General features: G+C 38.7%; 1 protein-coding gene across 35 annotated transcripts in view; it reads right to left on the reverse strand.

Moving 5' to 3' along the window:
- Window positions 1-14,362, reverse strand: part of EPB41L2 (erythrocyte membrane protein band 4.1 like 2) — a 230,308-nt gene that overhangs the window by 82,851 nt on the left and 133,095 nt on the right. For all 35 annotated transcript variants that reach the window (XR_003095729.1, XR_003095733.1, XR_003095751.1 and 32 more), the window contains one exon: window positions 87-191. Coding sequence is in view for 11 of the 35 variants with exons in the window: in XM_006030781.2 (XP_006030843.1) it covers window positions 87-191 (105 nt within the window). In the remaining 24 variants the exon portion in view is untranslated. The remainder of the gene's footprint in view (window positions 1-86; window positions 192-14,362) is intronic.

Here is a 14,362-nt window from a genome sequence, read left to right on the forward strand (position 1 = left end):
ATCAAGATTTTGAGTACAATTTATAGTCCTAAAAAATAAGGAATCTAGTGAAGTACCTAGCAATATAAACAGATGTCAGTGCTTACCTTCTGATCTGAGTTCTCATAAAACAGCAGGCCAAAATAGTCCTTTTCCAATAAATTGAGATGTTCACACACCCTGTCAAATAGCACCTGCCCCTTAGCTCGTTTCTGAAAAATAAAAAGCACTTTTAGTAAATAGTTGGCTTTTTCAAAGCATTTAATTGCTGAAATGCAGTGCCACTCATTGTACATTATACAAATACTTTGAATTATAACTAAAACTGGATAACTATAAACAAAGCTCATGCAATATTGAGAAAATTAAAATTCCTTAAGATGGTATTGCTCTATTATTTTTGGACTACTATAAACACTTGAAAGCATTTTTCTCTAAAAGTTTCATCTTACAGCTTAGTAAAGAAGATTAAGAAAAACCTCACACAGAGAAATAGTACAATACAACTAACACTAGACAACTAACAGAAGATGTTGAGAAATAAGGGCAAATATCAAAGGCACTTTATAAAATAACATGGCCACTGTAATAAAGATAGTACCCTTATTCTTCTACCACAAATGGAACTGCAATTTGTTAACATGTAAACATTCAAACTGAAAATAAGTTATTTTTGTACGTTTTCAGTATTGTCAAAGGGATTCTGAATATGCAAGTTTGTTTACAAATTTTGCAGTGTTATCATGGCATCATACCAGCATACAATTAAATCTAAAATGCACTTTTTACCCAGTGCCAGCATTTTTATTCAGAGAAAGTTTGAAGTTTTTCTTGGCAAATAAATTGGAACACTTTCGTTTCACTACATTATATTTAGTGAGGCAACATAGTGGTCAGATTGGTTTATCCATTAGCTTTTTTGACTTTTTAAATACAGTAACCAAAGACTGTTTGACACTCGGCCAATATGGTGTAGATCCTCAACAGAAGACTTTCTGAAACAATTAATGGCCACTGACAGACGTGGGGAAAAAAAAAACAAAATGGTGCTTTATTTTCCTTCTCTTTTACTGTAATGTAACTAGCAGGATTTGTGCCCTGGGAGGGCAGAGGGTGCCAGGAGGAGCAGGGAAGAAGTCACGCCTGCTTCAGGGACTCAAAAAAGCTTCTTTCTGGCTGTTACTGCTACCGTAAGGTTTTCCTGCTCTGGCTGTTACTATTACAGTGATGCCCTCTCCACCACCCTCCACCTTAAATTACACTACTGTCTTTGACAATGAAAAAAGGAATAGCAGCTAATTCAGACAGTAAGTGCTCAAAATGGTTGTAATACACCTACTGTCATGATGCAATACATTAGAAAATAAAATGCATTGATAATAGCATTAATCTCCAATCCATCTTCAATCCTTGTCAGGGATTATAGCACATTTCTGGTATGTTTAACCACTAAGCATTACTGTTCTTTTTCCTGACACTTTTTTCCTTCTTTCCCAAGCAGATTTTACCTTGCTGTTATAGGACAAATATACTGCTCTGGAGAAGCATTTAAGGGTGTGGACATGCAAACAATTTCCCCATGATTTTACCACCAATTAGTTGCTCCACTGTAACTATCCTTATGCCCACTACTCTGCAACAGCGAGGGTGTTAAACATATGGCCCACAGATTCTTGTTTTCTGCCCTATGGGACTCCCAGAGGGGCTGGGAATTTTGGAAGCAGAGCCCACCACTGAAATCCCAGGTATTGAGTCACACGGGTCATGCACTGGTGGCAGGGAGTGAGAAACAGCTTCATTAACTCCCACTGCAGCCAAGGTCACTCACCCCACTGTCTTGATTCTGTCCAGAAGGAACGGCAAGTTTGACACCCTTACTCTGCAGTTAGTGGGAGCTAAAACAGAGCAACTGAGACCACTTACACCAAGAACTGTATGGTTTTATTATAATGTGATCAAATCATAATCATAAGGCACAGCACAATGATGTAAGGGCTCAAAGGAAAGAAAAGAAGAAGTTTAAAATGAATGAGGCTGCCATTTTCACAAATTTGCTGGATATCAGCTTTAGGAAGAATTTTATGGGGAAAAATGCCTCGCTGAATCAGCCTATAACCTCATCTCTGATTTACAAGATACTGCAATACACAAAATAGGAAAAGCAAATTTGCTGTGCATTTATACTATGCAAAGGACAATGCAACCACCTTAGCTTTGACACAATTGCTTAGGTGCCAATTTTAAGTGACAAATAAGTACATTTATATGGTAAACTCTAGAGTGCAGAGACTCTCTTCATTGGTATGTGTAAAGTATTCAGCACAGCATAATCTGAGACTAACACCAAGACAATGTTTGTTTTGCAACTATAGTAAATATTACAGTCATGATTTAAACTTCAAATACACACATGGTCAGTTAGGCTTCCGAAAGCACACACTACCTTAACACTCGAGTCTGTTGGCTTAGCTACAAGAACTAAAATCATTCCAACTGGTATAAACGTTACGTACGCATTACTTGAGTCGAAAGTCATACCTTAATTTAATTTTGACCAATTAGATTTGCCACAAATTAATACTTTGTGTTGTTATTGTAATCAACACCAGGAGGAAATACAATGTTTGTTAAGTATAGTAATTCTCTCTCTCATTAAGCTTTAGTTATTTTTTAATCTGTACACTTGTTACTAGATATACTCCTGTAGGCAGTGCTTATTTGTGACAAATACGTAGTAGTATTTTCAACTAAATGTCTACTTGATAAAACAGTATGCGAGCAAAAAGTATTTTACACATTCTCCCTCTCCATTCCTTTCCTCCATCCCAAGAAAGTTTTATGTACCCTAAAAAAAATTTGCAACTACTCACAGTTCACCAATTTAAAAAAATAATGTGCCTAAGTTTGTCAGGATAATTTGCCCATTGTCTTGTTTTCAGTTACTGCCATTCAGTGTGGCCCTTTATTATTCATCACTATTACAATTAAAAAAAAAACCTCTTTAGCAATTAGTTCTAAGTATACTCATGATTTTTCACCCATCACTGTTCATGAAGGGCATTTTAGCTGGTCTAAATGTCCTGAGCATGCTGCTAATGGTGATTTGAGGAAAGGCAAAGATCATTCTGCAGAAAATCAGCTTCTGGAACAATTCATGATATGCTCAGCATACTGAATTTAATCATATTATGGCCTTTGCTGTCTGTCACATCCTATGTAATTTAGGGTACATTTTAGCATTCAACAGACACTAAGCATCTTTACACATTCAGTGTGAGGGGACACCAAACATTATAATTTTATACTGCTTTGTGCACTTCTCCAATGCATTACTTAGGAACCTTTTAATAGTGCATTAAGTAATACAAGGAAACTAGTCATTTATTTTCTCAACTCCCACTACCTGGAAAAACTGTGTCAAGTAGCACATTATTCTGGTCAGGTTTTTTTTATTTATTTGTACATGCTAAGTATTTTTATCAGGGAAGATCAGGTTGAAATTAGCCCTGTACTTGAAGGAAGATGGTGAAGTTGTGATGGCATTTTAGTTCAGTAGGGGCCTACCTTTTTGGTAGACATGACAAACTAGCCCTGCATCCTTCCCGAGTGCCACTCCAATTCCCTTACCTATGCAATCCGCTGCTTTGCTTTCCGCTTAATACCCTGTGCTCCCTCCTTGATCTGATGCTCTGCTTTCTGCTCCCTGCTTTATCTGCCGCTGTGCTGCCTGTCTCCTGTCTGATCAGTTACTCACAGAAGCTACCTGTGCCACAGGTTGGCTACCCCTGCTTTAGTTCCTGTGGAAATCCATAGGGCTAGGAACAGAAATTACACATAAACTAGTTAAGTGATTAGAAACCGATTAAAAACCTGTAAGAGGACAGAAGTTCAGTGCACGTAAACCAGTTTCAAAATGGCTGAAACTGGTTAAGATAAACCTAGCTGAATGTAGTATCAGAGTTAACTGATTTAGTTCAAACTGTTTTTTGGAACTTCTGTCCCAGACCCCTTCCTGGTTCAAGTTAAATCAGAGTCTCCCAGCATCCCAGAATGCTTTCCTGCCCTGGGCTGGACTGGGCTGTCTGCTCCAGAGAGCAGGGCTGGCCCCACCCCTCTGCTCCCTAGCTGGGGCAGTGAGGGCTGGCTCACTGGCCAGCTTACTGGCTCCCCCCAGGCAAACCCTGGCTGGGGTCTGGGGCCAGGGAGGGGGGTTAAACTCACTTTCCCCTGAGTACAGAGCTGTCCTGCCCAAACTTAGTGCTGGCTGCGACTACAAATCCCAAAGGCACCTGGAAGCAGGAAGAGGAAGTGAGGACCAACCCTGAGAGTCCTACTGGTATGATTGTGGAATGTGAATCCCAGAGATTCAGGGGCAGCAGGAAGAGTAAGCGAACACACAGCCCAGGTTGCATTTATAGCTCTCCAGTTTATAGTTTTTCAGAGAAAGAACTATTCTTGTTCAAGCTTTTATGAATTCAATGCCACTACCTTCCCCTCCCCCGCATCCAGGCAAAGCATGCGCTAGGTCCTGGCCATGCCCCCTTCGCTCCAGCAGGGCTCTTTCTTCCCTCTCCTTTGGCAGTGGCTGGCAGGTGTGCTATAGTGCCTCCCAACTTCAGGCTTGAGCCACTGCAGGTATGTGGCTGCATTTCGTGAATCAAAAGTGAATGTGTTTTCATTTGCTTATCAGTTCAATCTCTGCAAAGTGCTAAAGTGCAAAGACTGAACCAATTCAGCCTCAGGCTTTTGGACAGTCTGTACTTAGCCTAATAGTCTGAGTTGTTGCAAAATAAGCTTTGTTTTCTTCAGACTAATTTTACCTTTGCCACAGGAAGTTCCAGTATGCCCAAGAGGCAGAACCATCACCTATGGTCCTCATCCCAGAGGTTTAAGTGGTCATATCACAGACTCAAGTCACTGAACATCGTGAAGACTATGTACTCGACTGTGGGTGAAGGGGGAACCAAGTTCCAGAGAGAATAGGGATGAGGATGCCACATGCTGGAAAGCCTTACCTGCCCATGTATAAGATGATGAGGCACAGCCTCCCCAGAGGCCACCATTCTCCTGCCCTCTCTAGATTGTTACCCTGATGTCCTGTTCACTCACTCCTAGTTACACTACTGACTCCATGACCAAATATATCATGATGCTGCACGCTCTTTGGCATCCTTTCATCTACACAAGATGGTGGGTATTGCAGTCTATGATGTAGATGGCTTGCAGTATCTCATGTGACTTGCATGATCTGTGGCAATGGTTACAAATGTGTGTCATGGTTGGGTGGCTCGGGGGCTGCTGGAGCCAATTTCTATTGTGGACTTTGATGCCCTGGTGGAGTGACACCACTTGCTATGATCACTTGCCAAGGTTTCCCATTGGTCAGGATCAATTCTAAATGCCTCCATATCTCACATGCATATGTCTGTTGCAAAGCATGTGTCCTGTTGTTCCTGTTCCCTCCAATAGTTCCCCATATAGCATGTCCTTGAGTACATGTCCATCTTCCAATCTGCTCAGATGGCCTACCCAGCGCAGTCATCTGTGTTTGACTAGGGCTGTCACACTTGGTAAATTTGCCCCTTGAAAAACCTCTGCATTGTTAACTTCATCTTGCCATTTAATGTTGAGTAGGTGGTGTAAACAATGCAGGTAGAAGCTGTTTAACCATTTTTCTTCATGTACATAAGCTGTCCATGTTTCCCCAACATACATGAGAGTGCCGAGTATGCAAGCCTTGTACGCTAGCATTTTGGTCTTTTATGGTAAGCTTTAAGTTCTTCCATGCTCTTTTAATTAGTCTGCTGAAGGTGGTGGCAGCCTTTCTGATGTGAACATTAAGGTCTTCATCCTGTGAGAGGCTGGTGGTCACTGGAGAAACTCGGTAGCTGAACTTTTGGACTACTGCTAGCTGGTTCTCATTAAGGATGACCGATGGATTTTGTGCAACTTCCTGTTTTCTTTAAGCTGATAGGGAGAGCAAATGCCTGCCAAGCTCTTGAGAGGAGATCCATGAGTTCTTGTAGTAGGTCTTTATCGTGGGCTATAAGGGCAGCATCATCAGCAAATAGAAGCTCCCTGATGGGCACCTTTCTAACTTTAGTCTTTGCCTTAAGTTGTGACAAGTTGAAGAGTTTCCTGTCTGATCTTGTGTGGAGGTACATTCCACCTTCCATGTCTTTAAACATGCAATTCAGGAGTACCAAGAAGAAGATTTCAGACAGTGTGGGGGCAAGAACACATCCTTGCTTCACTCTGCTTTTCCATTAAGAGATTCTATCAGTGCTACTAAAGCAAATTCCTTTCTATGTAACAAAAACAATTTTTAATAATTTAGTATTTATATAAATAGCTTCTCCAGTATCTTCTTATATAAATTAAAAGAATCCAAGTTTTTATTTTAATTCACTTCAAGATTCCAGTCAGATATGAGAAAGTTTAGCATTTTACCTGGCATCTCAAAAAAGGTTCCTTTTGATAGCATGAAAGATTGTAATTATTTGCAAAGATTGTAATAATTCTAGTATATTTATCTCTCTCTCCTTCCCCTTCAAAGATTGGTGGCATAAACAAGGTACTTCCATATGCATTCATGGTTCATAATTAAAAGCAGGCCTATGATCTACTTTCTGGGTACTGAAGTTTTATTGCAGAATTTTTTGCACTGGAGACAGCAGTAGACAACAGACAAAACAAAGAGGTTCAGATCAGTTTGCTTACAACATATAATCAGGGTGGGGAGATTAGGCATGCAACTTGTGGAAATGCTCTTTCAAAAACTAAAATACAATCTGTTGCTAGAACCAATGAATGAGAAGCATGTAGCCTTCCAGCTTGAACTGAGTCCTACATGCCTGTTCTGCTATTTGTGGTATTTATCAATAGGGCCAGAACATGGTATTTTCAGAAGTCTGGCAGTTTAAAAGAATTTTTGCATTTGCTTATCCCACATATTTCAGTAGACGCCATACACCACTGCAATTCTACTGAAACGCCATCAACTGCCTATGTGTAGGCCCTGGCAACACTAAAGTTATTGTGTCGAGCAGACAGTGAGAGAAACCTCACAATATGCTAGGCTCCTTGAGCTATGTATTGCATGATAGTTCAGTTACACTGTACAAAAAACTAAGGCCAATAAAGGAAGGTAGGCACAAAATGAAACAAAACAAACAAACAAACAAACAATAAGCCATTGTTTGTGCTGCCACAAAAGAAATGAAAGCTTGCATTCAGGGCTGCATTGTTGAGTTGACATTAGGAGCTTTAACCTTGGCTAGGGTAAAATTTTTAAAAAGTCACATTTTCAGAAGTGGCTTAGATGCTTAAGGGATTGCTCAAGGAAAGCCTATGGACTTTTCAAACTCAAGTCCCTGTTGAAACATTTACTTTACTTTAAAAAAAAGAGCAAAACAAATATTCCTTTAAAAAGAAATATATTTTCCTCCCACCATCTATTTAATTTATCTAGCTTGGCTTCAACATTACAGGGGGGGGGGCAGGGAAAATCAAGTGCACTCTTCTAAATTCCATCCACAATAACATGTATAATACATTATGACAAGCACATTCAGGGAAGAGATACAGAGCTCATGTGAAATTTATGAAGTCGGAGCAGTGGAAGGGGACTTTATAAAAATATACAAAGCTTTTCCCCCAGATCAGCCTTTATATCAGTGATTTTGATTATACACAGCATATTTTTGTCAAACTATGCATCAAGAAAACCCCCTTGGGTCGCTTCAGAAAGAATACATGCTATGGTTAATTAAATCTCTGGAGTCACTTACTAACAGTATAACTTTTTCACACCAGGGTTCAATAGAAAGCGTTACTATATGCTTATTTGACTAAAAATTATAAAATGCATTGTAAACTTATTATTTGCCCAGAGGTACTCTAGAGACTTTTAAAACATTCTCCTATTCTATTATTATTTTAAATTTGGAGAAAGTCTCCAAGAAGAGCAAGCCTTTTGTACCCAAAACATCTAAAAATTTATAAGCAAACACTCCCACATGTCAGTAAATCATGGTTTTTCCAGTAACAGGAACTTAAAATTACTGCACAACTGTTAAATATATTGGCAAAATCTACTGATCCGTTGAAGATTTTCCCATAATTCTTGATACTTTTGTTTTAAATGCATTTAAGAGACCAAAAAAAGATTACATATCTTTTAAAGGAAGAAGGAAAAATTGACCAAGTCAGTCAAAATCCCTCTGAGGAACAAAATCACACAAAAAAGGATATGCTTTAAAGTTTGCTGTTTACAGACAGAAGATTCTCTTGCTCATGTAAAAAACATAAGGATCATCCAGCAATAATTTTTTTTCTTATACCTTACATTTTAAAAGACTCTTACCTCATTAAAGGAATCTTAATATTTCATATTATCATCTAAAAAGCCTATGTTAAAAATTCAAGCTTGGAAGTCAAGTACATAGAAGTTAGAGAATGACAGACAAGGAGGCCTGTGCAATCCCTTGTGTTTATGCATCATTACAGTCTTAAATTACATTATTGCTCAGTATTTTTTCCTACTTAATCTCTGCCCTTCAGTGTACAGATGGAGCATGTTTCAAGTCTGCATCAGGGCTGTTTATGAAAGGAGGCCCTTTGTGGGATCCATGCTTTATTTGTTACAAAAGTTAAGTGTAGAACGAAGAGGCAGAGAACTTCAGGAAGATGGTTTCATGGTGAAAGCAACTGAATGTTAGATTCTGTTCCTGCCTCCCTTGCAGAACTCCCCCGTGATTCTGGCCAGCGCACACAACCAAAATATTCACAGCTGGCCACCTGTTGTGTACGCTTCACTCAAGTGCCCAATTTGACTCCTGGGGCCAAATGAGAGCTCTGAGTGCAACTGAAATCCATGAGGGTTGTTCTCTGAGCATACTAGGCAGTATAAAAATGGTAAGCACTCAAGAAAATCAGGATTCAAGTTGGGTATAAAAATTACTGGACACTGAACAGTTTAGGCTTTAACCCATGCCTTGGTTTTCTTGCTGTAAGGCAGGGATGATAAACACCATCTATTTCTCATAAGGGTGTGAGGATGAATTCAACAATGCTTATGTAAAGCTTGGATTCTATGGTACATTTCCAGGAGGAAATTAGTAATAGCTTTGTATTAAACTATCTGAATGCTGTCTGGTAAACTAAACTTTGATTACATATTGAATGAGGAGATTAAAAAAAAATGCTACTGGACCCTAGTATGTTCTTATTTCTTTCTTTTACAGGAACAACAGAAAGCACATCTGGCACAAGGGCAACTATCCTATCAACTTCAAGTCCCTGCTCTCAATTATAGATGAACTACAGCTTTCAACAAAATTCATTACCATGGACAAAACAACACTTTCCTCTTCATCTTGTTCTCAGAAGAAATAAGTCACCCAGGGACAGATGCGCAGAATAGAAAATTTCAGCACAAATGAGTTTTATAATGAGATATCTTGGACATCATTAACTATAGTGGCTGCCACCTGCACTGCCTGTAAATATACGTGGGAAGATGTTACAATTAAAGGGTCCAAATCATGCAAACCTTTACTCACAGGAGTAGCATCATTTTATGCAAGCAGCCCTTTTAGCTTTAAGGGGACGCATGATATAAAAAGCATGTGCTTTACTGGGACCAGTGTTTTTAAAGGGTGCTGAGTATAACATTTCCATTTCAGAAAACAAGTGGTAACTGAACAGCGCAGTTGCATCAAGCCCTTGGTTGTTCAAGACAGAAATTAAGATGTGCAAGATACCCAATCTGAGGATCCTAGTATGACCAATGTTATCAACTTCTTAAACTGAACACAAACAAATAATTCTATGGCACAGATACTAGAAAGTAATTATATGCATTAACTTCTTTTAATGAAAAAGAAAGCTCCCTTTTATTTTAAACAAACAGCTTTTCTTTAAAAGATTTTCAATTAATAGCTATAAAAAAAAACCCTAAAAAACAAAACAACCCACTAGGAACTAGGGTAAGAGTGTGCAGGTCATGTGATGCTGTCATCAGTAAAGCCTCTAACAATAAAGCTGATCTATTAAGCTATGTGTCTCAGTGTTTCCACCAATTTTTTTCCCCTCAAGTTTGGTTGGGTATATTTTAACTTTTGTGCTGAGTTCAATTCAGAGATTTGTTTTTAAACTGTAAATTTAGAATTTTAAAAAATTTAGATCTTCCTAGGAGAAAAGAAAGACATTTAAAATTAATCTTCACAAACTGTAAGTAACCACAGAACTCTTGTGTCAACTCCAATATATTTCAGTTGTTCATACGTGCATGAACTATGGTCACGTGGACTCCTTTAAATGCCTTTTGTCATGAAAATTTAATTAGAACAGTGCCCCAGAATAGGAAAAAAATCCCAACAATCTTCATTTGCTTTACACTCACAGCCAGCCAGTACTTTCTATCATACGGAAATTACCCTCCCCTCTACTAGAGCACAGACAAATTACACTTTAAGTAAATACAGATTCCTTAATGGCTTGTTATTCCAACAAGGCTTTGCATTCTCCTGCTTTAGAAAATACAGTACAACAAAAAGCAAACTCTCTATTTGCAATGAATGACAGATAGGACCTTTTAATAAAGGGACACATATCTCAAAAGGTGCTGGTCAAAACAACATCCCTTTTCCTTGCTTCAAAATAGTTTCAAACCAGGTTCCTATAAACTATCTAATATACGAGTATCCCAACATGCTCCTTACTATCTAACATAACAGTATTCTTTCCAGCACTCTCCTTGGGGTTTTTTTTTTCCTGCATGGAGTCACTTCTTTGGTATTTTGTTCGGCCCACATCTCCTTTCCCTGAGGAAGGGCATTTGATGTCTTAAAACTTGTCCAAAAGTTCTCCCCACTATGCAGTTGGTCCAATAAAAGGTACCATAAAAAAAAGCTTTGTCTCCCAAAAATTCCTGGGTCACCACAGCTACAGCAACACTCCAACTCTACAACAACACTGCCCTCCATTTATACACGTGTCCATTCACATTGCCCAAGTATTAGACTACTGGATCATGAAACTAAGCTGTTCCATTTCTTTACCTGAAGAGCTTTTTATTATTTTGCCATTATTCATGACATCTCATATTACAAGCAAATAATAGCTCCTAAAAATCTTAGTTTACATAAACATTTTTATTGTCGGTTTATAGTTTACAGTATTAGAACTTTAAAATGGTCATAGAAAGTGGTTTTAAGTACATTTATATGAACAATACGTAGTTCAGTAACCCAGAAGATTTATCATCAGTCAGTTTCTCCCAAAAGTTCAACAGTTGGCATGAGGAAAACAATTCTGCTGCTGTGAGGAGTCTGAAGATACATGGACATTGTCAGCATCAACAGTTATAGTAATACAGATTTTAGATTAGCACTACAAAACACATTTTAACATTTTCTCTGCACATTTTAGCTATTTTAGTGCTAATCTAAAATATAACCTATTTTGCCAAGGTCAGCACATGAAAGTGCGTAAAAACTGCCTGCTCTAATATTCTCAAATGCTGCAATCACTTTCAATTTTCCTGATATTCACAGTCTGTGAATCTCCTACCTGCTTTCTCCACACATTTTCCCTGTGCATATAATTCTTCTCTATTCTGTCATTTGAAGTTTCTTTACTGCACTGAATTCAACTTGATGCCATCTGCTACTCAGACTGACCACCTGTGTACCAGAGATGTGGGTTTTCTAGAAAAATCTGAATTGGAAATTTTCTGGAAAATTTTCCAATGCCCTAAATAGAGCGTGATCTGATTTAGCATGTTTATTTGACTTGTGTTTAGTAAACAAAACTAAAAAAGTACCTCAACCTTAATTTTGCATCCCAATAGCTGTAAGTATTTGAACTGGAATATTGGATTAGGAAAAATAAATAAATACAGCACACTTAATGTGGTTTAAACGTTATAGTCAAACAAATTCAAAGCTTTATGTGGAAAGAAATTATTTTTATTGGAATATTTGTAAAAATGTAAAGACAATACACAATAGCATGTACTCCCCTTACATTGTTTGTTTAAAGTTAAGGGAAGAAATGAAGGCAGTGAAAACTGTTGGCACGTTAATTTTAGCACACCCAAAGAATGGTGCATGATATACTGTAGTTGTCTACTCATCTTACTTCAACAGAGTTTAACTCTCTTCCACAGAGGTCATTTTGGCACCTCCAGTTTCACTGTCACTATCTGTAGAATCACTTGCACCACTTATTAGTTCCATTTCAGAATCAGATTGAGGCAAGTCTGATTCAGAACTACTTGAACTGCATTCGCTTTCACTAAAGGATGGTTTTACCAATGAGTCTATGGGCAAGGGAAACTTATCACACTGCATCTTCTTCACTAATTGTGTTTTGGACCGATTCTCCAGAAGCAGAGATTTTGAGAAATACAAACAAGCTTAGTGGTGCATTCATTTGTTAATCTATTCCTCTTTTTTGTCTTAGTTGAGTTGAAAGCCTTCCAGTTCCTTTCACAGAAGCTGCTGTTGGTGAAATGCTTAGGAACCTTAGAGCAATCCTGGACAACAGTCAGGTGTTACAGTATCCCTTCTACCATGTGAGAGGAGATACATTCTCTACTGCCCGCCAAATGATGTCTTTGCTCCAAAGTTTTTCTTTTGCGCAGTACTCAGCAACATCTGTCATCACAGCTATTTCGTCGACGTGGGGGACATTCTTAGCTACTTCCATAATTCTATTGAGAGCAGTAGATAATTCATCTTGTGATAAATATCCTCTGTTTTGAGGATCCAAAAGGTTTGCTTGCATCCAGTTCATCTGGCAGCAAAACTCAGCTCTCTTAGTATACATTTCTTTTACTACTACTACAGCTACGTTTTTGGGTAGAGATGAAGGCAAAAGCTCAATTATATTTTCATTCAGTTGTCTGAATATCTTTGGAATGTTTTAAAGGCTTGGTGCATCTCCTTCAAGTTTCTTGATAGCCACTGAAACTGGTAGTAGCAAATTGAATGCTCCTTGAACTTGAACCCAGAACACATCGTTGTCAAGAATCTGCTTCCAAATGTTCGCAGGAATAATCCGGGATACTGTGTTGAAGCACAGTGCAAACTCTTCTTTGTGTGCAGCGAACTATGTAAGCATTTTGTAGCCAAGCCCCATCTAGTTTCTCCTGGCTATAAAAGTGCACTTTCCTTTCCCAGCTTCTCTTTCTGTAATTTCTTCAAAGTGATTAGCAACATGATGATTGTTGAATATCTTCACAATCGCCTTACAGTTTGCTAATATTGTCTTCATAGTATTCACATTTACTATGTCCTTTGCCAGAAGATTCAACCCATGAGCAAGACAGTCAAATACTATTAAATGAGGATACTTTGCCTTTAATATTTGCCATGCAGCTTTCATGTTACTCACATTATCAGTTACAAAGGCTTCTACCCTGGAGGGACCTGCACTTTCAACCACTTCACTCAGTAATTTGGCTATGTATTCACCTGTATGATGAGAAGATTTGGTAGCAATTGCTTTCAGAAATATTGGTTTAGGTGTTGCTAACATGTTCAATAAAGGATTTCCTTGTATATCAGTCCATCCATCTGACATCAGCGTCAGTGATTCTGCTTGACCAATCCTTCGAATAACCATTGTTTGAATTTTGTCATACTGTCTAAGACAAAATGTGATAAGCAATAATGTGATGGTAACATATATATTGGGCGAATTAGTTTGTAATGTTCCTTCCAGTATTGATTTTCACTTCTGGAAAGAGGTGTACCACTTGCAAATATAGCTCGGGCTAATGTCTCATCTGCTTCTGCCTGATCTTCTTTTGACATTTGTCCACAAAGCCTGATAAAAAGCTTGACTGTCTTGAACAGCTACTCATGATGGATTGCATGTCTGGTGACAGCGATCTTGAAAGTGAAGATCCTGTTTCTTCACCACCCCCCTCACCTGGCAGCTCAACATTTTCATTTTCCATTTTTTGCAAATCTGCTATTTCACTTGAGCTACCAAATTCCTGCAACAAAAGAAGGAAAAAATTTTTATTTTAGCCTATTCTAGCCTGGCCTCATCCATCAGAAGGAGAAGGGGAAGTGGCAGGGAGCTTGCTTCCCCCGTCTGCCAGAAAGAACACTCTGCTGCTCAACTTGCTGCTCAGTGGTCCTGGGACTGCAGAGCCAAAGGGAAGTGTCACAACCCAAAGGGTGTGATTTTTGTTTTTGTGTGCTTCGGCACTGCTAAATTGTTCCCGCTAAATTGCAGCTTCTTTGCACGGTGGAGTTTTCTGCTGCAAAAGAGAACCCCGGTGCAAAAGAATTCCCGCCACCAGTAGCTTTCTTTGCAGGGTGCATTTCTTTGTTGCAGCACAGAAATGCTCGTTGCAAAGAGTTCC

The sequence above is a fragment of the Alligator sinensis genome, unplaced genomic scaffold, assembly GCF_000455745.1.
Source record: "Alligator sinensis unplaced genomic scaffold, ASM45574v1 scaffold824_1, whole genome shotgun sequence".
Classification (NCBI taxonomy): domain Eukaryota; kingdom Metazoa; phylum Chordata; order Crocodylia; family Alligatoridae; genus Alligator; species Alligator sinensis.